Consider the following 26,632-nt stretch of genomic DNA (forward strand, 5'->3'; position numbering starts at 1 on the left):
CCCCTAAAACAGTCAGTGATCACTTTCAGGCCTCTCTCGGTTTTTATTACTGCTAATCACTTTAAAGCTCAGTTTTTAAACCCTTACAATGTAACTACAGCCCAGCCCATGCAGCAGTATATTAATGACTAACCTCGTATTTTGGATGGATTATCTCGGTGGTTCTCCTGACTGACGTTTGGTCTGTTTACAGCATCCTGCCATGCGATTGTATTTGCCCTTAACCATTAGGAACCCTCACGTTTGAAAAAAGTACTCCGTTCGTTAGCGTTCGTCCTACAGCTTTACTGTTTATATAATGCTAACATAGCTTTGTCGCGCTATCGATCACGTAGCATATCATTATATACCAGCTAACTAAACTTCAGTAACCCTACAAACGTCACTGCTGTTTACTTTCCTGTCTTCGTTTTTGTTGGAAGTGATAGCAGAGCTGTACGTTTTAATTTGTTTCATAAATCCCTCAGTCAGAACATGGTATATTATATTTAAACGGAAGCTAGCGAGCTAACTCCCTGCTAACTTCCAACTCCGTTAAATATTATAAATTCTGTTTTCATGGATGCCTGGATGTTAAATTTAATTGTTACACCTGGTAGAGCAGCCACACTGATCATTTTATTACAGATGAAAGAGTTTAGACAGTTTTTCAACTCTCAGTGATGCCGCAGTGATCATTCCACTTAAGGACTTGCAGCAGAATTTGGGCCCAGACACGGCTAATGACGTCAGACTTAAAGACCAGGTATCCGGTTCTTAAAAATGATTAATATGCTTTTTGTGGCATTTTTGTTTGGTGATGTGCTGTGTGATTTTTCTAATGTGAAATAGCATATCGACAGTGATGCAAATTTGGACTAGCAATAAAAAAAAGTATAAAATGAGTCACTTTTAGCTGGAAAAGGGGGTCCAACTTGTTACACTCATGCCCCGAATAACCTAATAATTATAGGGTCTTACAAATCTTCCATCAAATGGGTGAGCCATGCTAAAAAATTCAGTTGTCATGAGGAACTTTTGTGTGTGTGTGTGTGTGGGGGGGGGAATCAGTCCTTGCCTCTTTGGGGAAAGAAGCGATGGTCTAAGACCACTTAACATTGCGGTACTGTACTTATATGCTTAACACAGAGGAAAGATGGTCAACAACATTGTCGGACATTACTCATAACAGGTAATGTACACACACAAGCTTTTTCCTTCACATCACAAAGGTTCATATTGTTTCTTCCGAATTCTTGCATGTAAGCATTTTCTTAGACTATCATAGGTCTCATGACTTTATGCAGGTAATAGGTCTGATCAGAGATCAACAACCTGTGACTGTGTTTTGGAAATTCTTTGAAGAAAACTATACGTTTGACATGACACATCTTCTTCCAATCTCATGCTTTATTTCAGGGTGGGATACAACCTAATCTAGGTAAGTCTTAACTAGAGACAATACTCTGCTGCCACTCAGCCAGTGAAAGGAAACACATCTTGTCTTACTGCCTTTCTGCCTCCATTTTTGATGACTATTTCTCTTTCTGTCTGTTTCTTTTCAGGTACTTTTCTGCTTTCTTCCAACTCCCTCACCCTAAATGGCAGTTTAAATAAACAGAAAGATGTTGCCTTTAGGCATTGAGAGCCTTGGAAGAAAGAAGAACAAGAAAGTCAAGCAAGTACATTTACACTGAGTCAGATACTCCGTAAAATTAAGATAGTAAAGGAACACCGGAGGTCCACTCCTAGTTGGGTTTCCCTTTTCATTGGCCCTCACAGTGACCAATAAGAGTACAGGGGTGGAGCACTTCCTTTGAAGATGAGGGGGGCCTCCCATGTGGTTTGGTGTGTATGTGCGTGTGCATTCACAGTGTAAAGATGTACAGTTTTGTAAGCATGTTTTTGCGTGTATTATTGGAACAAATGTGCTTGCCAATACACGTGGGGCAACATATTTTTGTATGTGCCTCATAGTATATGCATAAGGCAAGTATGCATTATTTGTCTTATACAGGGTTTGTGTGTTTTGGTGTGGATTGTGTACACTATGTGATATGGCACAGTGCCTATGGTTAAGGTTCAGTGATGGGGGGGGAATGAGTTTTACAGGGGCTCTGTGGTTCTGGGAAAAGTTTACTATATAAATCCAATTTTCAAAACCACAAGAGGAAATAGATCTTCTGTGTGCAGAAATTTAAATTTTCTTCCCACCGTAGTGTCATGATAGGGAACCATTAACTTATATAAGAATATTATTTTACTCTACACTATTTCATAGTAAACATACTAAATTATGGTTACGTTGCATCTAGTAAATTCTTTTGGACATTATGTATAAGAATTTCTGGAGTGGGATCACGCCTCTGTCTAACCACGCTCCTTCCGGTTCTTATCTGTATAGGTTCCACTATTTCTGCAAGCTGTTCATTCTCGTTTACGTACCCCACCCTCCCTCCCCTTTTCAATTCTTTAACTTCTTCACTTCTATTTAGTACACGGGGATCTGCCAGGCCGGGGAGCCGTTGCCAGTCCCCTTCGAGGCCTTTCCCAAACCGCAGCTCAATTCATGTCCAAGTATCACCTTTACCTCCTAAAACGCTGTCAAACCTAAAATGAGGACGTGGGCCCAGCTAGTGAAATTGTTATTTATGGCTCACAATGAATACAAGAATATTCTTCGAGATCCACAAAACAGCCAAAATTCTGTTTTTCATTAAAATGTCATAGGAAATGTTTGATGAAATAACTTGAATATTTTTATTGTAGTAACTCTGGTAAACTTCTTCTTCTGTATCATCATGCCAAGTTTTTACTCGGCCACATTATTAGGTAGGCAAATATCTAATCAAGCAATCACATGACAGCAAATCAGTGCATTTAGGCTTGGAGACAACTTTCTGAATTAAAACTGAACATAGACCATGGAGAAGAAAGATGTTTTCACCATCCATTTTATTACACTTATCCTTATTAGGGCAATGGGAGGGGGCTGGAGCTACCTTAGGGTGAGAGGCAGGGTAAATCTAGGTACACAGACAACCATTCACATTTACACTTATGAGCAATTTGGAATTACCAATTACCCAGCCCCGCTAACAGAAAGGTGCCAGCAGTGGAGTCGAACTCAGGACCTTCTTTCAAACACTGCTGATCTGCTGGGATATTCAATAGTAATTCAAATAGCCACTCACTACAACCAAAGTATGCAGAAGAGCAGTTTTGAGCACACACCATGTTGAAACTTGAAGCAGATGGGCAGCAGCAGAAGTCCACACTGAGTAACATTCTTGTCAGCTAACAGGAACCAAGGCTACAATTCGCATAGACCAGGCTTGGCCAATTCCAGACCTCAAGGGCCGGTGTCCTGCAGGTTTTAGATATCACCCTGGGTCTACACACCTAAATCAAATGATTAGTTTAAATCAGCTGTGATGGATCAAGGACACATGGAAAACCTGCAGGACTCTCGAGGCCTGGGTTTGGACATCACTGGTATAGACAAACCACCCAAACTGTACAACAGAAGACTGGAATAAACTGACTCGTCTGATGAGCCTCAGTTTCTGTTAGTGTAAACAAAATTCAAGCTTGATCCTGCAACAGTTCAGGCTGGTAGTGGCAGTGTAATGGTGTTTTAGTATTTTTTCAATAATTCTGCATGAAAAAAAGAAAAAAAATCTTGGTTCTTCATGATGAAGCTTGTCTCAGATCAGCTTTACAGCCTAAATGTGTGCAACTGTCCTAACCTCATCGAACTGCTTCTCCTAAACCTTGCTGCAAATAAGGACTTCTCTCCGTGTGTGAAACAACAGTTAAAAGAACTGTCTATCATTCAGTGTTAATAAATAAAGATAACTGCAGATTAAGAATGATAAAAGTGCAGTCAGTACATTTAGAGAGACATTACACTAAATGAACACACATGGTAAGTAAATCTGTATAGCCCACTCCAATGTTTTGGTTGTGGTGTGCGTCTATGTGTGTGTGTGTGTGTTTGTGTGTGTGTGGGTGTGTGTGTTTTGGCAGCACTCCCAAGGCTGATGTTGATAAAGTGCGACTACGAGTCCCCAAAGGAGAAAAAAATGGAAAAATGCCAGTGTACAGGCATATTTTTTCCCCATCTCGCTCTTTCCAATGCTGCATATTTTTTCTCACTTCCTTACTACCCACCCTGTGCTTCTCTCTCTTTCTGTGCTCTCTCTCCTAACTCTTACCAAGTTTCTGTCTCTCTCTCTCTCTGTCTCTTACACACACACTTAAACACAGAAAAGCTGCGGTACATGTGCTCATGGTGTTTTGACAGTCTTACAGTTCTGGGAATTGCCGAGTAGTTTCTCGGAGATCTACGCAGTCTGGATGAAAATGTACCAGAGGATGAAATCAAGCTTTGAGCACTAAAGTACACCACAGGCACTATTTTGATGAAAATCACAACATTATGACAGATAAACTGCCAACCACAGAAATATTTCAAGACTTTATATCCTGGGATTGGTAAACATCTGGATAAAGTGCAATGTAAAGTATATTCAAAAATACCGAGTAAAAACAGAGCTACTTTTTCCTCATTGGTGAAAGGACAGTTTGTTTTGGTTTGCGGCACTTGAACCGAAATGTCAGCATCAACAGCTTGCTCGAGAAACTGCAGCAGCACAGTTATGAGAAGCCACAGACCTCATATGAACAGTGTCAGTGAAAGTTATTTGCTACCAAAGCGCACCTTGCAAATCGCCGTCTCCATGCAGAAGGAACACATCCAGAACTTGTGGAGTGAAAGGAAAGGAAGAGGATGTAAACACAATGGCTACGCTAGCAGCAGTTGTGGTCAGAATGCAAGGAAGACACCTAAACATGTGACCTTTAAGAACGCTGTGTTTACATCCTTCAGAGTGCACCTACTCTACAACTTCTGGAGCGTTTCCATATGTTCACTGAGCCAGCAAACTGGCAAAACAGCGTGATAGCGACTGCTGCCAGGCTTTTACGATCATCCAAACATTTCTGTGTTCTGACCACCTCATCAAAAGCGGACAAATCTGAAACCAGCTTCACTTATTTTAAAGGTGTGTTGAAAGAGAGAGTAAGCAATGTGAGCCCTGCTTACTTTTGCACGGCAGCACATCTGGCAAAGGCCTGTGTGGTGTGGGTGTGCTGGCTCTTGGCTTTTGCAGAGCTACAAACATTTCAGTTCAGAAGATTGCTTTGTTCAGATTCATTGTTGGGTTTAAGATAATAAACAAGTGGTTACGTTTATGGAATTATGTTTTAAAAAGGACAGGCTATTAACAGCTTTCTCTTGGGTTGAAGTCCAATGCTGCAGGGCATTCACCCCCCCCCCCCCCCTCCCCCGAGCCTAAATTATGCCATTACTTATAAAAATAGGAACAGGTTTTGCTATTGTTATGATTTCCACATGATTTATTATGTATTTTGTGGCATGGCAACAAAACACACCACATTTATTCAATAACAGATAATTTCCACTAGAGGGTGTCAAAACCAGTGTTTATTACTGCATAGCATTACAGCACTGGGTTTGTGGCTTGACCGTGGCCATGTCATGCTTTACCATGATCTATGCAATAGTTTTTGCCTGTGATAGATTATAATAGTAATATCATCCTGAGAGGAAGAGATGAGCCTGATGAAGATGGTTTATATATATAACCAACAAAAGATCATCACATTGAAGACTAACTGCTTCCTAAAAGCATTCGTTCAACACATTGCTCAGAGGTTTTGGTCCATATTGACATGATGTTATCACACAGCTGCTACTACAGGTAGCATACATGATACAAGCCAGGATCAAGCACCGCTTGCATGTTGTTTACATCAGCAGAAATACATCAGTAGAAACTGACACTCATCCAACCACTTAATATTTTTCAAATCTTCTGCTGTCCCAGTTTTGGTGGATTGTCCTTGCACACTGTAGCCTCGGCTTCCTTTTTTTTAGTTCACTCTGTGTGGTCTTCTGCTGCTGTAGCCTATCTGCTAGAGTTGGTCTCTGTCTCGAGACCACTTTTACGTGGTCTTGGTCTTGTCTTGGTCTCGGATCCCTCGGTCTTGGTCTTGGTCTCGCTGTCTCGGTCTTGCTGTCTCAGAGCGACATAGTGGTCGGGAGATTTGGAGTCAACAGTATCCATGACACACAGCATAACGTTCGATAATGTGTCATGCGCAAAAGCATCAGCTCTAAGAGCCGTGCTTAGAGAGTGCTTTGTAGTGAATCAGAAGAGTCGACTCCCATTGAGCGAGAGCCGGCTCCTCACTTCATTTCCTTTCGCTGCTCAGCTCTCACACAGTGGCTCAGCTATGCTCCAATTCCTCCATATTGTGGCCAATCACATGCGAGGATATAGGATAATATCATTATGTCAAAAACAGAGAGGGTGAGAGACGCGACAGTCAAGTGGAGCGTGCGTCTGTCCTCTCAGTAAGTGAGTGACTCAGTAGACAGCGGTGAGGAGGGCTGTGCGAGTGCATCGCAAAAACACATAAATATGCCTGACACCCGTAAACGAAGCAGCATCTGGCTGCAGTTTAAAGACTTTTAAGTCTCTGTCTCAGTCTTGGTCTCATCTCGACTTTGTCTTGGTCTTGACTCCGACTGTCTTGGTCTTGGTTTAGGCAGTCTTGACTACTGTCTGCTTCAAGGTTCAACATTGTGTGAGTGTTCAGAGATGCTCTTCCGCATACCGTGGTTGTAACGAGTGGTTATTTGAGTTACTGTTGCCTTTCTGTAAGTCACTACCATGTAACTTGCTGGTTGCATTAAAGGCCATTTAAACCTAATGAAAGGCCTTGTGAGTGTGTCTATAAAGTCAGATACTTGCTATAACCCTTCTTAATGCACATGTATATGGAATATACATGGCTTAAAAGCTGAAATTAATATCAGTCGCAATTGGTTGGTGATTATAAAAACAGACGCGGCGCAAACAGAGGAGCTGAAGTGTTAACAATTGCTGCACATGTACAATGTCAGCGCTGTTTATTTTGGAGCAGCAAAGCACATTAAAGCACAGTGAGGTCATGAGGTGCAATGTGCCCTTAGTGTGAATATGACTGACTTCATTTATGTGATCTATGTCTTCCCTAAGTGCATTTCTCTTTCTATGCAGGCTGAAGAAAAACAGATTTATGGTACACATGCATACACACAGCCATCCATTTGCGAACAGAGCACTTTAGTATATAGATAAGTCTTATGTAATCCAATATGTGCATCTGCAGTCTGTGTTCTATAGCAGGACAATTAGATCTAGAAAATTTTAGCCCTTTATATGTGCTGTGAGTCATACAGTAACGTAATGATGCCTCATGTTTTCATTTCTTCTCGTCTCACTGCACACGTTCACTATTGCTACCTTTATAAAGATGGTAATGCACATTCTAAGCTCTCCAAATAGTGTAATAGTGTAATTAACTGTACATCAACACACATGCACACAATTTCAATTTATGAAACATGAGCCACAAACTGCCTAATGCTCTTCTTCTCTTGCAGTTCTCAAACAGTTAATTTGTCTGTTAATAGATTGCATAGAGTATCAGATGAACTCAATATACCAACTTTCCCACTCATCATATCTCTGGTTTTCCTTTGGTTGCAAATATTGAATATGATAAATAATATAATAGATTATTCTGTAACCGTATCCTTGGTCTGTACTGCCCTCTTGTGGCCAGTTACTTGTTAGAGAAAATGATGTTCAGTACAGTATTTGTCTTAGCTCTTTATATTTGTTGATTAATTGTTTGGGGGTGAGATGAGTGTTTGAACGCTACTGAGTTAAATTTTTAATAATTTCTGATAACTTTAAAAGAAGATCATTTTAAGGAATCCAATTCAGTGTTGTTTAAATAGCACCAATTCATGACAACAGTTATCTGAAAACGTTTTGTATTACAAGGTAAGATCCCTGCTGCATTATAATGGATGGAATGAGTTTAAATGTAGTTTGTAAAAAGCATGGCTTGGTATTTAATAACCAAATGACTGAATATTTGGGACTGCATTTTGCCATCAGTATCTTACACTCTTATACTTCTACTTACTTGAAAAGAAGTGTGTGGATACAATTGTAAGATAACCCACTTGAAATCTGTGTCTCTCTATTGCAGGGTGGTTCAGCCTCCAACCTGAACATGAACCTGTATGCTACTAAGAAAACAGCAGCTGAAGGCATGCTGGACATCGCCTTGTTCCTGGCTAACATTACACACATGAAGACAGTCATTGAACAGGGTGCAGGCTACAGGTACAATATATGTACATATGAAGAAGGCAAAACCGTAACTGTTTACCTGTGAGCTGTTTCTCAATGATCACATTTATGTTTGCCAAAGATATTATCTATTCACTATCCTTTTGTTTGCATTGCATTTCCTTTTCGTTTCTAGGTATTACGCCGCTGTTCTGACGCTCATTTCCTTTTCCCTGGCTCTTCAGATAGTGGCTGGAATCCTGATCATCATAATCGGTAGGCATTATAGATTTAGGCTGGACATCTTCTGACTCAGAAATCCATCTTCCATGTTTTTAACCCATCATATTAACACACTAATTTACTGACACTTGTTTGTAGTCAAATACAGCTAGTGCAGGTTTAAAGGTAGTGGCTTTAGGTATAAAATCCATAAGCAATCTATTGCATTTTATATGCAGGAACTACAGAAACACGATGGTTCCCTGCACTTTATGCTCTCGTTTTGTTGCTATTTTTGGTATGTGTTTGTATATGTGCATTGCAGCCCGGCGAGACCTCAATGAAGAAGCCAACCAGAAGCGCCTGGACAGCCTGAACAACACCCTAACCATCACCATCTTCCTCGTCTTTGTCACCAACATCTTCATCACTGTCTTCGGGATGGAACGCACTGGCCTCTTTGCCAGGATGCATTTCTGACTGTGTAACGTAGGCAATGGTTCTAGTATGTACACCTGTTTAGAAAGTAAGAACAGATTCTGACCCACATAACTAGGTTGTGGTCACACAAGCACACAATCATAACACATACCAGTGTAACCTATTGTCCAACTCACTAACTAATCAACTATATTACTATTGTATTGTTTAATTCAGTATGGATGGATTGGGCCAGCGGACCAACTAGATGTGTGTGTCTGTCTCTGTTTTTTCTGTCTGCATGGTTGTGTTCTGGTTATGTGTGTGTGCAATGTATGTATGCATTTTCCATTTGTGTGTATGTGTGAGTGCAGCTCGACTGGAGCTGACCCGCCTCCCTTCTTGTCAGCGGTGCTTGAACTTCTTGAACAATCTAATTACCGGCATCATCTGCCTCACTTTCATTATCAACATTATTAAATCGGCCTTTGGGACACAGCGCAGCTGCTTGCTGCGATGGTTATTTCAGCGCTTTATTCTATGAGACAGATTAAGCAGACAAATGTATGTACATTGATAAACATAAACATTTGATTAATGTTGCTGATGAAATGTTGAACTTTGCACACACCAAATTTGGCCACAAAGTAGTCCCCTTTAACATTCATTCATCCACAGCCACTGAACAAACAGCTATTACTGTAGCATAATAGCTGTTTGTTCAGTAGCTGTGGATGAATGAATGTTTTTAAAAGGTATACACACTTTACAGTCAAAGATTGCTTCAACATTCAGTCTTAGAGCTAAGTGGGAGCAAGCTCTCAGTCATGCCAGTAAAGTTAAGTTGATTTTTAAATATACTCATTAGCTTACTTGCTAGCAGTGAGCAGCTTCTGTTCGAAGGAGCAGGGCTAACTTTTCCCTCCTGCGCAATCTTTGAGCTCTATCCTTTGCGGTTTACCATTATAAAACACACAGATTTATGGTATATATATTAAAATAAGCTGCTTGCACAGACTATATATAAAAGGTGGGTGTAAAAAACCTAAGTGACTTATTTGTTAGACAAAAAATAAGTTGAGAAAGTGGAGCACTAAGATGCTAGCCAATGCGAGCAAGTTTGGCTAGCTAGCTGGTTCCGTAAGCCCAGTCTTTTTTTTACATTTTTCCTGTGATCGATAATTTCCTGATAGTCACGGACTGCTCTCTAAGACTATGTGACTGAGAGCTTATTCATTCGACCCTACCTTGTCACACTTTCAAAATGGAGACAAATGACATCACATGGTTTGCTGTTAAGTTCAATGCAAAACCTCAGTAGAGCCCAAACGTTATTTTGTTACCAGGACGTACATTGGGCATTTTAACAAGGAAGTCTTACAGGACTGGTGTACTTTTTGAGCTAGCGTCACAGTGCCAGTTTCTGCAATGGGCACAACACAGAGCTTGCTCATCAATCCAAACTTTGGTTTAATCCTGTTCAGTTTTTATGTTTTACAGTGAAATCTGAACCAGTCAAACTCACATAGACTACAAAGAGGATGGAGGGCAGCATGAGTGATGAGCCAACAATATTGCCGTTGTTTGGATTACTGAACGTTTGTATGTATGGGTTAACTGTGAGAGTGGTGGTTGTGTTTGAAATGTTTGAAACTGTGTGTTTGTGTGTCTGTCTGTGTGCATGTGTGTGCATGTTGCAGCCCGCAGGGACCTTAACGTGGTGTCCAATCAGAAACGACTCGACTACCTGAACAACGTTGCTACAGGCATCATCTTCGCCACCACAGTGATTAACTTCTTCATCAGCTTCTTCGGCTCCAAGAGGACCGGATTCTTCCGCTGGCTGTTGGCTCGACTCCACTTTTGAGACACACAAAACTATGAAAATATATCCAAGTCATGCACAGACCCACCAACATGCTTTGCAGCAGTATTTCATCTGTGCAGTAGCATGACACATTGGCCTAAGACAAAGTTGGAAAACAATCCCATGTGTTCAAACATTGCATCTTAATTCCTATTCAGACACTTGTCAAATTTCTCACACTGTAATCGAACTAAAATATTTTTAACTTTAACCAGCTGTCATTTAAACATGCATGGTTTTATTTGCTCCAATGACATGCTTGTGCAAATATTGTACTTTTTTATTGTAGATGTCTCTACTTTTTCTGTGCATTTTACATGTATTCTTCCCTTCTTTTATGTGCCTAATCGGTAAAAGTGTAAAGCTTGTTTTGATTTTAAATACATCTTATTTTAAAACATCTTTGACATCAGAAAAATAGAAAAAAAAATATGAAATGGATAAATATCTTTGTGAATAAAAAGCTAAATAAAACGAGTGATTATAAAGAAAGCTATACTTGGCTTATTGTATTTTTACTGAACATTGTTATTTTGGGCCTGCATCTATACTATTCTTTTGGCAGATTAAAAATATATATAAGGCATTTTGGTCAAAAGAAATGTGTCATCATCTGGTCTCATGCCTGTTTTTCCTCTATTGTGTTTGTGTGCGTGTGTGTGCGACACAGGCCGTCGGAACCTGAACAATTCCACTCTACAAAAGCGTCTGGACTACCTGAACAACATAACCACCATTATAGTCTTCATCACCTCAGGCATCAATTTGTTCATCAGTACCTTTGCCATGAAGAGCACTGGATACTTCCCGTGGCTTATGATGCGCATTCACTGATATACACATGCACATGTGTAAACTATTGCACTTTTAGAGTTGCGCCACCATAAAAGCATGCTTGCAACAGCTTAAAATGTACGTTTGTTCATACTAGAGAGTTTTTCATGCAGGTTTTGGGCATTTCATGGGTAACTGACTGCGCACACATCCATTTTAACAGATTTGTATGCATTCCTTACATGTAACATGTATAGTCCCCAGTTTGTTGAGCTCTAACTCTAGCAGAACACACAAGACTCATTCTTCTTTGTCATGTTTCTAAACAGTGAAATCAAAATATGTGAAAACAATTTCCCTCTCAGTGACTTACACTAAAGATCACACTTTATTTGAATGCAATAAAAGCTCTAATTTACTGTTTGGGCTCTTTTTTTCCACAATGCCTTCATCTAATGGGGCCAGCTAGTGACCAGACGGGGGAAATGGACAAGGGAATATATTTCCAGATGTTATCAGATATGTAAAACAGGTTTATGGAGCTTTCTTAAGAAGATAATAAAGTCTGATTATATGTGTGCAATACTAGCATGGCAGGTGTTTCTTGGTTTTAGTAACTTTTTCCAGGAAAAGGTGACCGGAAGCTATCTTCTTCTTGCCCTTATTCTTCTTGTTTCAGTTCTTCCCTTTAGGAGCAGATCATCTGCTTCCATATTACCCTATGCCTTGCACACTCCTCTCTCTATCAGCTTTTTGCATCCCTTTCACCACATCTATGAATTTTCTCTATGGTATTCCTTTTTCTCCTGCCTGGCAGCTCCATGTTAAAGATCCTTTGCCTAATATAGCAAAGATATCTCCTCTGCACATTTCCAAACCATCTCTACCTTTTGTCCAGACCGCTCAACTTGAGCTGTCCCTCTGATATACTCATGTCTAATTTTGTCAACCCTGGTCACTCCCAAAGTGGCCATGTATCTTCTACTCTGCTACCTCCAGCCCCACCTCCTGTCTTTTTGTAAATCCCGTTGTCTCTAAACAATAGTTACCTTTCACTCTTGCTGACTAGTTGCTCTCATTTCTTCACCTCTTTTGTGCATTGTCCATTGCTTTGGTAGGTTGACCACAGGGTTTTAAACTCATCTATCATTCCCCAGAAATTAAATTATTTGCAAGACTCTCCAGAAGTTGGCTGCAGCTCAGCCGAGCTGGTAATGGACAGAAGATGAGATGAGAAAGTGAGACAGGAGGTGGTGGAAATGGGAGTACAGTACACAAAAAGGAGAACAACAGTAAGATGGTTCACTCTCAGAGAAGGCTGTTTAATTTACTGGCTATCAAAAGAAAATTGAAAGGGAGAATATGGACTGATTTTGAAATGGCCCAGATTCAGGTGAAGTCACAGGTGCTATTGGATCATTGTTATCTCCCTGTAAGGACTGTCCACCCTAATGGAGTCAACTTGCATGTAAGCCTGATTAATGATGTAAAAAGGTATCATCTCAGGAAAAAGCACAATGGTGCCAGCAACTCAAATGATTGAAAATGTTGTAGGAGTAATAAGGCAAAATGCCTCAAAGTCACCCCTGATGGTGAAAAATGACAATTGCTATCTAAAACTGCTTTCTAAAGTACCTGATATCTGAATTGCAAAACTTTGGCACGTTTGCACTGTGCAAAGGCATCCAATGATGTCGTGGAGAACAGAAATATGGAAAATGTGACAGAAGCAAGGCTCAAGTTGCTGGAACCACTGAGGGCAGTGCTCCTCATCGAGGTAAGAGAGCAGCCAGTAGAACTGTCAACGATACTCTTTACTTTTTTAGAATAAATAAAAAACCTGAAATTAGTTTTTGGCACCATAAGTCTGTAGCCTATAAATTAACAACCAATCTCAAAATACTTGATGATCAGTCAGGCTGACAGTTTACACAGTGTGTGCAGTGTCTGATCATTTCAGTTTGTGATTTTCTACAGGAATTTTTTGCTGTATCACTGTTTTAGTCAGTTCAAGTGTGAATCTGCAGTGACACCATCTTATAAACAATTATGTTGGTCAGTTCAACAAGAATGCCTCTTTCATTTGACTGTACCCATGCTAGGCATCCGGCATAAAATCTTTATCTTTGCCAAATAAAGCAGATGAAGGTGGTCAACTTGGCTCTGGCAATTTTGGCAGGTGCTACCGTTATTGAAATCTTCCCCTTCTGAATATCATTTTTTAATGCTGTTAGTTACAATGTAAATGTAGTCATGCTTTAAAATGTTTGTTTTTTAAAACCAAAATCATCCTGTGATTTATCTGTCTGCATGACTTCAACGATCCTGTCTATACTCCATATGGACACAACTACAAGATTTGTATCACAGAGTTCTGACACAGCAGTGATGTGACAAGTCTTCCCTCTGCAATTATCCCACTAGACAGGAAAGCCGGGCTTGAGAATGTAACATCAGAAAGAAAAGAATTAGAATAGACTAAATCCAGGGATGTGTAGGCACAGCACTGGTTTATCCCTGGAGTTCGGTTTATTTTTTATGCTTGAGTTACTCGTATGTCAGTGTTAGCTTAACAAAGAAAAACAAAACACACAAAACACACACACACACACACACACACACACACACACACACACACAAAACCCTTCAACACAAGGACTGGACTGAAAAACATTTTAAAACTATTGCTCAAGACCACTTTTAAAAAATTCCTAAGAAAGTCTGTCTCTTTAGAAGTAAAATATAAAGAAATTAGGGGTTGTTATGCAAAAATAAATAAATAAACAATTTTCTTTTTTAAAAAAAACAACCCTATTTCCTTCGGAGACTGCGCATTAACTGATGGATGATGAAATGGGAAATGAAACTGCACGCCTAATGTGAAAAAGCTGCATTTTGTTTTAAACCTCAACGCTACATTTGGGCAGGTAAGCTTTGACATTTTTTTTATCTTGTGTAATTTCTTTTAAAACACTCCGCAAAGATAGTTGAAACGCCGACGTGATACGGTCAAAACTGGGCGAGGTACGACGGCAGAAATGTGAACCCATCCCCGGACTTTGACGTTGTTTCCGCGTAGAGCTGAGCTCTTAGACGGTCTCTGATAAAGTTAGAAATATAGATTTCTTTTATGCTCGTCTTCTTTTTTTTGGCAACTAGTATAGTTAGGTCATGGTTGTGAACAAACGTCCACACAACGTCGTCTTTTCGACGTACACAGCCTCGTGTTAGCGATGTGCCAAACGCTAATCCGCAAAGTCAGTCAACTTCAACAAATCTCAGGGTTTTGTGGTTGTGCTTTATGAATGTGTGTGTGTGTGCAGTAAGTCACAAGCAGAACACTTTGCTAAAGCTAGTACGATAGGCAAAGAGCAGCAAACTTATTTTTTAAAAACTGTTTGTCTTTTAATAACATGTAACTTTGACTTTCCGGATCTCCACCATGGGATAAGTTCCGTATTTTGCCAGCATAGACTAGAATAGGTTGCTACTTGCCTTGATTTTGTTCTTAAAGTTTCAGTGGAGAAATAATGAATGTGCATATAAGCATATCTTACAACTTACAACATCTTTGTTTACTGGTTTTGACTCTATTTCTATTTATGTCTTACACATCAAGCTCTTTTTTCTTCCATGAATAACCTGTTTTAAGCAGAGATAATTCTCAAATGAAATATCAAAACAAAACAAACCACATTTACAATCTGATAATACCAGAAGTATCACTTATACATGCACTGGCCAATACATTAGTTACACATTACTGGGCTGGGTTAGCAATGCTCAGGTAGGCTGTGGCGTTTAAATGATGCTCAGTTGGCATTAAGGTGCCCGAAGTGTGACAAGAAAATATCCCCCACACCATTATCCAGCCATCATCAGCCTGAGCTTGATGCAAGACAGCATGGATCCATGCCTTCATGTTGTATATACCAAGACACATCTTCCAATCTTCTGTTGTTCAATTTTGATGAGCATATGTGAATGGCAGCCCAGTTTCCCATTCTTTGTAAATGGGAGTAACGCCTAGTATGGTCTTCTGCTGCTGTAGCCCATCTGCTACAGGGTTCAAGATGCTCTTCCAAGTGCCTTGGCTGTGTAGCCACTGTATAGCATCAACAAGGAATTATCACCCAGAAAACTGGCTTCCTCAGGATATTTCGTCTTTTTCAGACCATTCTCTGTAAACCCTAGAGATGGTCGTGCAGGAAAATCTCAGCAAATCAGCTGTTTGTAAAATACTCAAACCAACCCTTCTGGTACAAACAACCATACCACATTCAAAGTCACTTAAATCACCTTTAATTTTCATTCTGATGCTCAGTTTGAACTTCAGCAGCTCATCTTGACCATGTTGATATGCTTAAATGCACTGAGCTTCCTCCATGTGATTGTCTGATCAGATATTTGCATTAATAAGCAGTTTGAACGGGTGTCCCTAATGAAGTGGCTGGTGAGTGTATGTAGCATATTGTAGTAATTCAGTAGATGTCTTAATTAAATTTTTTGGTTTTGGTTTTATATAAGACGGTGCTATAATGTTTAAAGTTACTACTAAAGTGTAGAAGAGCTGACCTGTTGATTTTTGTTTTTACAAATAAGGAATTTAACAAAAAAACCCAAATAATTATATGATATCCAGAATGTTGTTTTCAGTTGTGTTTTCACTAAAGTAAAATATTAGGTCAAACAGATTAATCTCAGCGTTGCTAGCCATATATATGTATAAGTTTTACCTTGAAAGACACTTTTTTATATACAATTTAATGTTTTGTCTATTTGAAATTCTAAGTCGTCTTCATTCTTTGTTCGTTTGTTTTTTAGTCATGGCCTCAGCCAGCAGCTTGCTGTGTGAGGAACAGTTCCTCTGTTCAATCTGCCTTAACACATTTACTGATCCTGTCACTACTCCATGTGGACACAACTACTGCAAGACTTGTATCACAGAGTACTGGGACAGCAGTGATGTAACGCAATGTCCCCTCTGCAAGAAGAGGTTCCGCCGCAGACCTCAGCTTCAGGTCAACACAGAGTTCAGAGATATGATGGAGTGCTTCAACAGCATGAGAGTAAAGGATGGAGAGGTTCTTGCTAAACCGGGGGAGGTGCCCTGTGATGTCTGTATCGGACCAAAGCGAAAGGCCCACAAGACGTGCCTGGTGTGTTTGACCTCATATTGCCAGGCCGACCTGGAGCCTCATCAGAGAGTTGCAAGCCTAAAGAAGCACAAGCTGATCGACCCCGTATCAAACCTGAAGGGCAGGGTGTGTCAGAAGCATGACAAGATGTTGGAGCTCTTCTGCTGCACAGATCAGGTGTGTATTTGTTTCATGTGCTTGAAAGACGACCACGTGACACACGTAACCATCCCCTCCGAACGTGCTTTCAGAGAGGGGAAAGCCTGGCTTGAGAGCTTAACATCAGAAATGAAAGCAATGGAAAAGACCAAATCCAGTCATGTGAAGGAAGCCAAACGCTCGGCTCGGCAAAACAAGGACGAATCAGAACGAGAGGTAGCAGATATTGCTGTGGTTTTAGGAGCTCTGGTGGCCTCTCTGCTAAAAAACCAGGACGAGCTAATTAAGCTAATCCAAGAGAAGCACAAAGCAGTAGAAACACAAGCTGAAACCCACATAGCTCTGCTGGAAGAAGAAGTAGATGAGTTAAGAAGGGGGATAGCTGAACTGGAAGAGTTTTTACAGACAGAAGACCATCTCCATTTCCTGCACAGCTGCTCGTCCCTCCACTACGTTGCATTCAATAAGGACGTATTTAAACCTCTGTCCCACGGTGTGCCTCCTTTTACAGACAGCCTTTCTAAAATGAGTCAACAGATATATTTGGGGATGGTGAAGAAGTACAGTGCTCAGATAGAAAAGATACTCAGTAAAGAAGTGGGCATGCTTGTTTATGAGCTCAATTCGTCTGATGGCTGTGATGCTGCTGAACAGGCTGCTACAGCAGAACCACTAATGAGAGACAATTTTATTGAAGGAGAAGGGATATCAAGAGAATATGATTTTGAAGAGGAGTGGAGACCACCTCGGGACAAGCTAATGATGATCCAGCTGTGTAATTCGATGACTCTAACTTTTGATCCCCATGTAGCCCATCCAATACTCAAGGTGTACGAGGGTGGCAAAAAACTAACACTTAATATACGTTTACGGCCTTACTCTCCTCTTTTTGAGCGACCATTTTTAAATCAACCCTATGTCCTTGCGACTGAAGGATTCTCCTCAGGCAGATTCTACTATGAGGTTTGTGTCAGCAAGAGTAAAGTCTGGACTTTAGGAGTGGTCAAAGAGTCTGTGAACAAGCACATGGGTTTTCCTCCCACCCCCAAAGATGGAGCCTGGACATTAAGCGCACGGTACACTGGATGGGATGTGCAATATTTTGCCTGTGATTCCGAGATTCTTCTTTTGCATGTGAGACAGACACCCAAAACAGTTGGTGTGTTTGTCGATTACGAGAAAGGAGAGGTCTTGTTCTATGACGTGGATACCAGAACCCTGATGTACTCCTTCACAGGATGTACCTTCACTGAGAAACCATCAACATTAAAAGCTCTTCTGTATTATCTGCTTGGCTTTCCTTTAAGTAACAGGTGCAAGCTGTATCCTATTTTTGGAATCTTTCCGATAGGTAATAATTTTGCCAACCAAATATCCATCACAACTTAACTGTGGACCTCACAACTTAAAGTGCCACGTGTCATTAAGTTGTTATCACTGAGGAAGAGGCTACGTGCTTTTGAATACATAGTGCTAAACATGTTCTGCAGCCAAGACCTCATAACAATTTAGAAGCAGCAGACGTAGTAGTATGACATAATACAGGAGGACAGATTCATGTACAAAGTAGTTATAAACATAAATGGTTGCATTACCTGTATTTAGCCAGTAGGTAGCACCATTGTTTAGCCATTGTGCTGATGTGCTGCCTTACAAATAAAGGGCCTTGAGGGTGGCATCATGGGAAATTAACTGCATTTATAGTCAAAAATGCTTATATACATATTTTATGCACATGCTAGTTTTGGACTCATTGTCTACAATTTTGCTTTTGACATCACTGACTGTCAACATTTTTACTGTCTTGTGTAATTCAGTCAACAATTTTACTTTTCTTTCAACTTATCATCAGTGCATCCAAAGCAGAGCTGAAGGTTCTGAGTTTTCTGTACAGAGTTTACATGTTCTTCCAGTGAGTGTGTGGGTTTCCCGATGGACTGACGACCTCTCTGAAGTATAACCTCTCCCTTTACAGCTGAGAGCATTTATGAAAATGACTAGATGGATTTACAAAATGCCAAAAACCATCATCTGACGACAAGCTGGGTTTTTGGGGGGGGTTTTGTATGTTGTATTATACTGCTATTAAAAATCTATTTCTTAGAAATTTCTTCTGGACCTTTTTTTTCTGTAACTTCAGATTATATTCACCTATGCCTTGTTTATGAATGCCCAACACATGGAGAATGTTAAAAAAAAAACTTTAAAAATGCTCACAGTTGAAGTTTGCAAACACAGTTTACAAAACCGTGTTGGTCCACCTCTCTCAGGGGGAACTTTAGCCAGCAGACTATTTATACCTTAGTTGTCTGACTGACTGGCGCCGAGGGAACTGGGACACTGTAAATGTGTGTCTGTGTGCATGCGTACTTACTTAGCATCTAGTTGGAAATATTTCTTTAGGATCAGGTGTTAATAGTGCATTAGAGAGACAGATAATGCAATACACTGACTGGTCACCTTTTGCCTGCAGAACTGACTTAATTCTTGGTGGCATACATTCAAAAAGGCGCTGGAAACTTTAATCGGAGGTTTTGGTCCATATTCTGACCCTAACATGTGAGTGTCAGAGCAGAAATCAAGATGCCGAGCTGACAGTAGTGGCAAACAGTGTGGCCTTCTGCTGCCTTAGCCCATCTTCTTCAAGCATTCGGAGATGCTCTTCTGCACACCTTTTTTGTAATGTTAGCCTGAAGCAATCTGGCCATTGTCATTTGACCTCCAGCATTTACAAGGCATTTTTACCTAAATGACTTCTGCTCTCTTGATATTTTCTCCTTTTTGAACCAATCTCTGAAAACCTTAAAGATTGTTGTGTTTAAAAATTTCTAGTAGATCAACAGTTTGTGAAATACTTCCACAACTATGCCACATTCAAAGTCGCTTAAATCACTTGTCTTCCTGATTCTTAGTTTGAACTTTGTCTAAAAGCCTCAATGATTTGCTGCCAATGTGATTGACTGATTAGATATTTGAATTAGCAAGCAGTTGAACTGGTGCATCTAACGAAGTGGCCAGTGAATGTAGAGCAAGAAGATGAGGATAACCTTATGGGAAATCTGCAAACATACTGTATGCATGCTGTATTCCAGTCATTTACTCATCAAGCAGCTAGCTCCAGGAGTGCCATAAATCTGAAGTATAACTTACGAGCATCACACTAAAAAGCTGACAGGCCCATTCAGTAAAAGCACAGAAATAAATTAGTAAAATTGATCTTACTACAAATCAAATGTGCTGACTGTCGTATGGAATAAAGAATAACGCAAGACCGACGTAGCTACATTTTTTTGTTGAGAATTTTTGTCACGGCGTGATGCGCCGGTGTGTTTTTTGAAACAGGACCCAAAAGCGGATGTGGACGAGGTGTTGCAGGTTTAAACAGAAAGCGATCCTTTATTTGGATGATTGCAGGGGTTAAACAAGGAACCCTAAGCAAACTAAATAACACTAAGAAACAAATACTATGAAGTTCTATGACTATGGTGGGGATAACAGACGCCCCAACAATGACATTCAGAAAACAGAGGACTTAAATACACACATGAGGTGATATGGGGAAGTGGAGACACATGAGGAAACAGCTGACTAGGATAAACATAATGATGCACAGGCAAGAGTAAAACTAACCACATGAACAAAGAACACAAGACCCTTTTCAAAATAAAACAGGAAACATGCAGACTTAGACACGACAACACAACTTAACAGGCCTAACACACATAACAGACTAGACAAGGAACCAAACATAACCACACATGACGCATGAACCAGGGAAACTTAGTACAGGGGAGATGACATAACTAAGAAACAGGACTACACAGTAATCTAGAAATTAACTAGGTGAACTAAGCTAAGGCACAAATAAATACAAAAGATACATAAACTCAAACACTGGGTCGCTCGACCCAGGACCATGACAATTTTGTTAAAACATAAAAATACTGTAGACTTTTATGATGAATCTGGCTATTACTGATCTAAAGAAACTAAGGTTTTCATCCAAATGGCCTTCTCACATTCAAGTTAAAATAGTACTCATCCTCAAATCCATCATCTGATAAAATCAATAAAGATCCATTAGTGTGGAGGAAGAAAATCACATAGCCAAAGGTTTACTTTATAAATCCTCTGTGACTGATAGGATAAAGGTTAACTTTACTGGTATTGCCTTCCTTCAGATAAATCCTTGTGCCGTCCTTTTAATGGCCGAGCTTTTTTTCTCATCTTAATATAGATTATTTATGTTTTGGGATGTTTTTTTACCTGCAGAAAAGAACATCAATACAGGGCAGCATCTAATAACATTAGTTACATTTGTGTTTTACAAGTCAGAGGGGCTATTTGTTCTGTCAACAAAAGAACAGGTGATCACCTTGAGTCAGTGTATTAGGTAGTTAACTAATCATACCACATTTATTTTTAAGTCACATTAAACACCTGTACGGACAAATAACATATACAATTTTGCTTTACTGTTTTTTAAGAGTAAGTAAGTTCACATGGACAGAAGATAAATTAAAGGACAAGCCTGAACCCTTGACCACTACAACAACAGGATCTGGTGGCTCTGTTGGCATGGTTTGCGGCCATCGAGAGAAGAGTGAGTGTAAATTAACACTGCTGATTTGTTGAGGATGATTATGATATGACTCATGCGCTACGGCCTTCACAGTCACCAGATCTCACTCCAGTTGAACACTTATATGAGATTCTGGACTAACGTGTTAGACCGCACTTTCCACCAGCATCATGAAAACATGAATCAGGGGAATATTTTTGGGAGAAACACATTTCCAAAAGGTTTGGACAGGGACATGTTTACCACTATGCAGCATCCCCCCTTTATTTTACAACAGTCTTTAAACATCTGGGAAAATCTGAGAGATCAGCTGCTGGACTGTTGGGAGAGCACCGTTGTCCCATTGTTGTCTGATATATGATTCTAAATGCTCAGCAGTCCTTCTTTGTCATATTTTTTTAATGTTTTGTTTCATGATATGTCAAATGTGTCCTACAGGCAGGCCAGCTCAGCACCCAAACTCTTCTAGCGTGAACTATTCAACCATCTATCACAAAATAGATGCAGTATGTGGTTTAGGTTTCATCACTGATGGTGTCTTTCCAAAAGTGCAAGCTGACAGTTCACCCTCCTACCATCATCCTTTTAAACGAGCTTTGGCCCGGGGAGATCCACACCACCGCTGGCTGAAAAGTGTCCCAGTCCATGATAGTAGGTCGTTTACAGGTTGCTGTAGACACTCACTGTTGCACTTCTCTCGTTACCTCCTCTGTATTTGTTGATTACAATTTGAACCAAAAAATTTAAGTTTGGATTCATCATCCCGTAATTTTCAGTCCATTTCTTGTGTATTTTGGCATACCTCATCCTTTTCTCCTTGTTTTTCCCTTTTTTAATATTTCTTAAGGAGAAATCTGCTGTAGAATTTTTATTAGGCCTGAAACTTCTTTTGTCTGCCACACAGTTTGCTTGATTTTTTTAAGGATCTCAAATTTTTGGGTAATAGCTTTTTGGGACTAGCCTTGTTGGCACAAAAATAAATAAATAAATTTTATGCAAGCTAAACAAGTGGTAGACATACCACTGGTTCATCCCTTGAGTTAGGTGGCTTTTTTATGTTTTTATGCTTACCACTGACCTTATTAGGTCTAAAAAAGAAAGGAAAAGAAAACAAAATTCCTGTGACTATGATTAGGTAAAGGGATTGGACTAAAAATGAGTGAAAATGGAGCCAATGTCCAAAGAAAAACTTTGACCTTCAGAAGCCTGGAGTACTATTGCTCAAGGCCACTCTTTAAGAAATAATAAAAACAATAAGTCTGGCTCCTTGGAAACAGAATATATAGAAATGAGGGGTGGCTCAAGACTTTTGCACAGCAGTGTATGGATGACAGAACTAAAGGAAACCACAATAGGTTCATAGGATCAAACCCAATTTCTATTTGTCGGCAAATTCGGGAAATATAGTATTCTCAGGTATATTTAAATGAAAAAGCAGCGATTTAAAAAAAAAAAGTGACACATCACCACGTGATAAATGGATAATAATCATGAGGTGTTTTGTCATTGCGACTTTTAATGAGGATGGTTTGACGTGCACGAGGGAGAGGGAGGGAGAGCGGGATGGAGAGGTGGAAAGGGGAGGGGGCGGGGTACGTGTCGGAGGCGCGCGCTCCACCGTCGTGACGTCACGGGAGCGCCCGAGCAAAGCGGTGGGGAAGCCACCAGTGGTAGAGCTGGCAAAGACGGAAAAGAGGGAAAGATAGAGGAGATAGACAAGAGACGGAGAGGAAACGGGAACACAGCCCGAGACAGAGCGTTTCACCGTCCGCCACCACACGCCACTTTAACCCCTGACAGCAGCAGAATAACTGAAGAGTGTATGTGACTGGCCTTTTTTTCCCCCTTCTCTTTTCTTATTTCACAACCGAGGGCAGGGACGTTAACACAGCCGCAGTGAGTACTGGAAGTTCCTTGCCACTCTTGAGTGTGTGCGTATGTACACACATGCATGCTTTATAACACAGGCCTTTGTGTATCTCTGTGTTTATTTGTTGTGTGTGTGTGTGTTGTAGTCATATTGGCCACTTATTGGGTCAACCCCACATGTGTGGTGTCTCTCTGCGTGTGTGTGTTTGTTTGGATTTGAGAAATAACAGGAACACGGGCACTAACATAATTAAATAATTAATATTTGATGGTCTCCTTTAAGCGAAGCAGCAGCAGAGGCGGCAGCAGTTTTGGGTCAGCTGTGATGGGGCTCTCCGTGCGTGCTTGACTGTCATTGTGGTACAACGACAGTGTGAGCTCCCCCCCCCCCGCTTTTTTATTGTTCAGTAAAGCAGTTGTAGCTGTGCAGCCTGTAGACTTACAACACTACGTCTTGTATTGTACCTCCAAATGCGATTATCAGTCTGCTCGGCGTGTTGCAGGCGGCAGATGAAGCTGACAGCCCTTCTCAAATCCACGCTATGTGGCTATAATATTTCTGTAACATCACAGCGCCCATTTACTGACATTACTGTCTCGGGTTTATCTCATGTGGTATCGCTGATACGCCCTGGGGCACTTGAAGTGTAGGAAGTCGATCGCTTGAGTTAGTGTTTCGTCTCTTCCCCATAATAATCCCGTGGAGACTTTTTTTTTAGTTGTGTTGCAATATTTCCAACAGGATGCTTCAGCTCTTTGTCAGCTGACAGATTGCACGCACTGATTTTGCAAAACCAGTGACAACAGCGTCTTTGCAAACTTTAGCAAAAACATAGATTTGATATGATCGTGTTGATAAAGACAGGACGGTGGGTGGTGGTGGGGAGTGGGGGACGCTCACAGCTCCATTTCTTTGCACCGCCCCTCCTCCGGGAACATCCACTCAGGGAACTGAGCTGCTTCCTTCCATTGAGTTTATTGTAAACACTGGACATTTTTAAAAGCCCAGGCTCCACACACCTTAGTCTGACGAGGCCTTGATGTCATTCTAGCACTCCCTTCTTAGAGTTAGGTTTAGTAGCAATACTAATATGTTTTCTTTTAGCTTAGCATGGCCTGGCTGCAAACTTTTGACACCGACTGAACAATTTCCACACCCCTTAACAGTGTCTCGGTCTCCCTACATCAAAGGTAAAAAAAAGGGTTTGTCTTGAGGGCCTGAGGCTTTGCAGCAACACCAGCATGTGACACAGAAAGCAGCTCTTCTTATCACAGACTTTGCTTTTACCTTAAGACCGTATAATCTTTGGTGGTTTGTTTGTTTTTTTAATCACTCTGGCAGGGTGAGGCTGTTCCTAGATGGGAAGATGGGTCACCCTCTCCTCTCGCTTTTACTCTTGTTTAGCCTGGCAAGCTGATGATCACATTCTTCTTTAAAGGAGAGCCTGGGGGAGTTGCACGCTCACTTTCTCTTCCATTACACACTCCCAAATTAGTTTTGTTCTTCCCTGGCTTGCGTTAATTGTCTCAACGGTACATTTTCCATATTTGTTATGTAGGCAGAAGCCAAGATTAGATAAGCGCGGTGTGTTGCTGCGTCCGTATGACATCAGTGTATATTTTTTGTGCACGATGTGGATGTGTGTGCTTGTGTACGAGTTATAGTGCATGTATGCATGTATGTTTGCCCAGCCCGCATCTTAGATTAATTTCCTGTGGTACACAATAGCTTGGAGCTGATTGTATCTGTCCCTTATCAGTTTTGGGCTTTCCAGTGACTAAGCCATATTATATGTGTTACAAATAGGACCAGTGGCACGGACCAAAGTTGCAAATTTTATATCTGTATCATGCCAAGATATCTACTGCCTAACACTGAATTCACTGTTTACATAAAGGCCTCTTTCAAGGCATTTCAGAAAATAATCTATAGCTGATCCTAAATAGACTGTCTGAAGTGATAAAGGTGGGCTTTTTTTTTTTTTACTAAAATCACACAGAAAAGTGTTACAGGTGTTAAAAATATGTTTAAATGCATTAATCAGTATGGATGATGGTTTCTTTTTGTGGCATCAAGTCAGATATCCCTAATAATGCATTGCTTAAATACAAACAGCATCATGGGATTAGCTATGAAGTGCACAGTTGTCATAAATGAACCCCAGTAATCTTAAATACATTGTGATGTAGTGAGCAACAATACTGGGAGTGACCTTTGGCCTAAATCTATCAAGCTGCTCAAATAGAAAATGGACTTGTGTGAAAGATAAAAGCTATTATCCTTCACCTGGGTTAGGGTTAGGGTTAACCCTTACCTGCAAACCATTTAAAAAAAGCTTTTAGTCTGACTTGCGTGAGTCCTAGGTGCCTTCTTGGTAAGGTGTTTCAAGTTTGTTCAACTGTGATGCACACCAGAGGGAAGACCCTCTGGTGTGCATAGACTGGCACTGTCATAACCTGGATGGACCCAGATAAGCAGCAGAAAATGTATGTATGGATGGATAAATTAGAGCTATAGTGTCATTACAGCACTTGTAGCTTAAAAATGAGAGTAACCACTAAGCCACAAAGGTTGGATAAATGTTGGATAAATCAAAATGTGAGTCAAAATGTGCGCAAACGTAACTACTCTTGAAAAAGAGCAGTCGGCTTTTCAAAGGAGTAATCCTGTTGCAGGTTTAAAAAAACCCTAGTGAACAGCCGGCATCTCTTTAAATCTTGCGTTCGGAAACGAGTACGTCTCTCCCCTTCAGCGGGGCTGTCGAGATGACTTTCAGTGTGATGTGTAACCCCGGACAGCACCAGTGAGTCCTTTCCAGCCACATCAAATCACAACGAGCCTGACAGGAACAGAGAGTAATGGAGAAATAGTAATATTCAACATGAACATAATGTGTTTTTATGAGCCCCAGTCCTCAGGCGGGAGTCGAACTTTGTCAAAATTGTCTCCCACACTGAAATACCAGCCGGCTAAGTATAGGTTGAGTGGTGTGTGTGTTTTTGTGTCGCACTGTGCGGTGTGACGGACGGATGTGTGGTTGCCACATAAATAGAACATGCTGAACACCTTCAGGAATGCTGATGGTAAAAGAGAGAGGCAGTGAGAGGAAGCGAAAGCATCAGGGAGACAAGGGAGAGTCAGAGAGGGAAAGGAGGCATTATAGGAATGAGTGTGATGAGAGAAAACAAGACATTCAAGTCTAGGTATTCTAACCAAGCACCATCTGCCGCTCATATTAGGTAACAAAATCAAAAAAGCCTTCTTTCTCGACCAGATTTTCTGTTTGAGCCATCTAGGATGTCTGCCTGGTCCTATCACAAACTGCATTTGTATCTGCATCATTAGAGCTAATTAAAACTACTATAATCAATAGTCTTTTTTTATCTTGGCTGAAGATTACATGAC

At 40.6% G+C, this 26,632-nt stretch overlaps 3 protein-coding genes across 21 annotated transcripts in view; all 3 read left to right on the plus strand.

Moving 5' to 3' along the window:
- The window catches only part of LOC146689688 (ninjurin-2-like), a 36,787-nt gene extending 24,890 nt beyond the window's left edge, over nt 1-11,897 (plus strand). The window contains exons 2-5 of one of the 9 annotated variants that reach the window (XM_085437178.1): nt 8,113-8,249; nt 8,392-8,471; nt 8,743-8,922; nt 11,375-11,897. In XM_085437178.1, the coding sequence (XP_085293304.1) occupies nt 8,113-8,249; nt 8,392-8,471; nt 8,743-8,897 (372 nt within the window). In that variant the 3' untranslated portion in view covers nt 8,898-8,922; nt 11,375-11,897. The other 8 variants (XM_085437176.1, XM_085437175.1, XM_085437172.1 and 5 more) reach the window with 8 other exon arrangements.
- Nucleotides 11,898-14,304: 2,407 nt separating this feature from the next.
- On the plus strand, nt 14,305-18,876 carry LOC146689689 (E3 ubiquitin-protein ligase TRIM39-like). Of its 2 annotated transcripts, none has more exons than XM_085437440.1 (2): nt 14,305-14,405; nt 16,303-18,876. In XM_085437440.1, exon 2 carries the CDS (start codon nt 16,305-16,307, stop codon nt 18,162-18,164), a length of 1,860 nt encoding a protein of 619 aa, XP_085293566.1. In that variant the 5' UTR covers nt 14,305-14,405; nt 16,303-16,304; the 3' UTR covers nt 18,165-18,876. The 2 variants fall into 2 exon arrangements, with proteins under 2 accessions (XP_085293566.1, XP_085293567.1); XM_085437441.1 differs by lacking the exon at nt 14,305-14,405 and adding an exon at nt 14,437-14,502.
- Nucleotides 18,877-22,994: 4,118 nt separating this feature from the next.
- The window catches only part of LOC146689690 (ELKS/Rab6-interacting/CAST family member 1-like), a 156,283-nt gene continuing 152,645 nt past the window's right edge, over nt 22,995-26,632 (plus strand). For all 10 annotated transcript variants that reach the window (XR_014915935.1, XR_014915936.1, XR_014915937.1 and 7 more), the window contains exon 1: nt 22,995-23,253. The gene's annotated coding sequence lies outside the window, so the exon portion shown is untranslated. The remainder of the gene's footprint in view (nt 23,254-26,632) is intronic.

The sequence above is a fragment of the Copadichromis virginalis genome, linkage group LG17 (genome assembly GCF_057382275.1).
Source record: "Copadichromis virginalis isolate Kocher_CV1m ecotype Utaka linkage group LG17, C_Virginalis_male_GT1.1, whole genome shotgun sequence".
Lineage (NCBI taxonomy): Eukaryota > Metazoa > Chordata > Actinopteri > Cichliformes > Cichlidae > Copadichromis > Copadichromis virginalis.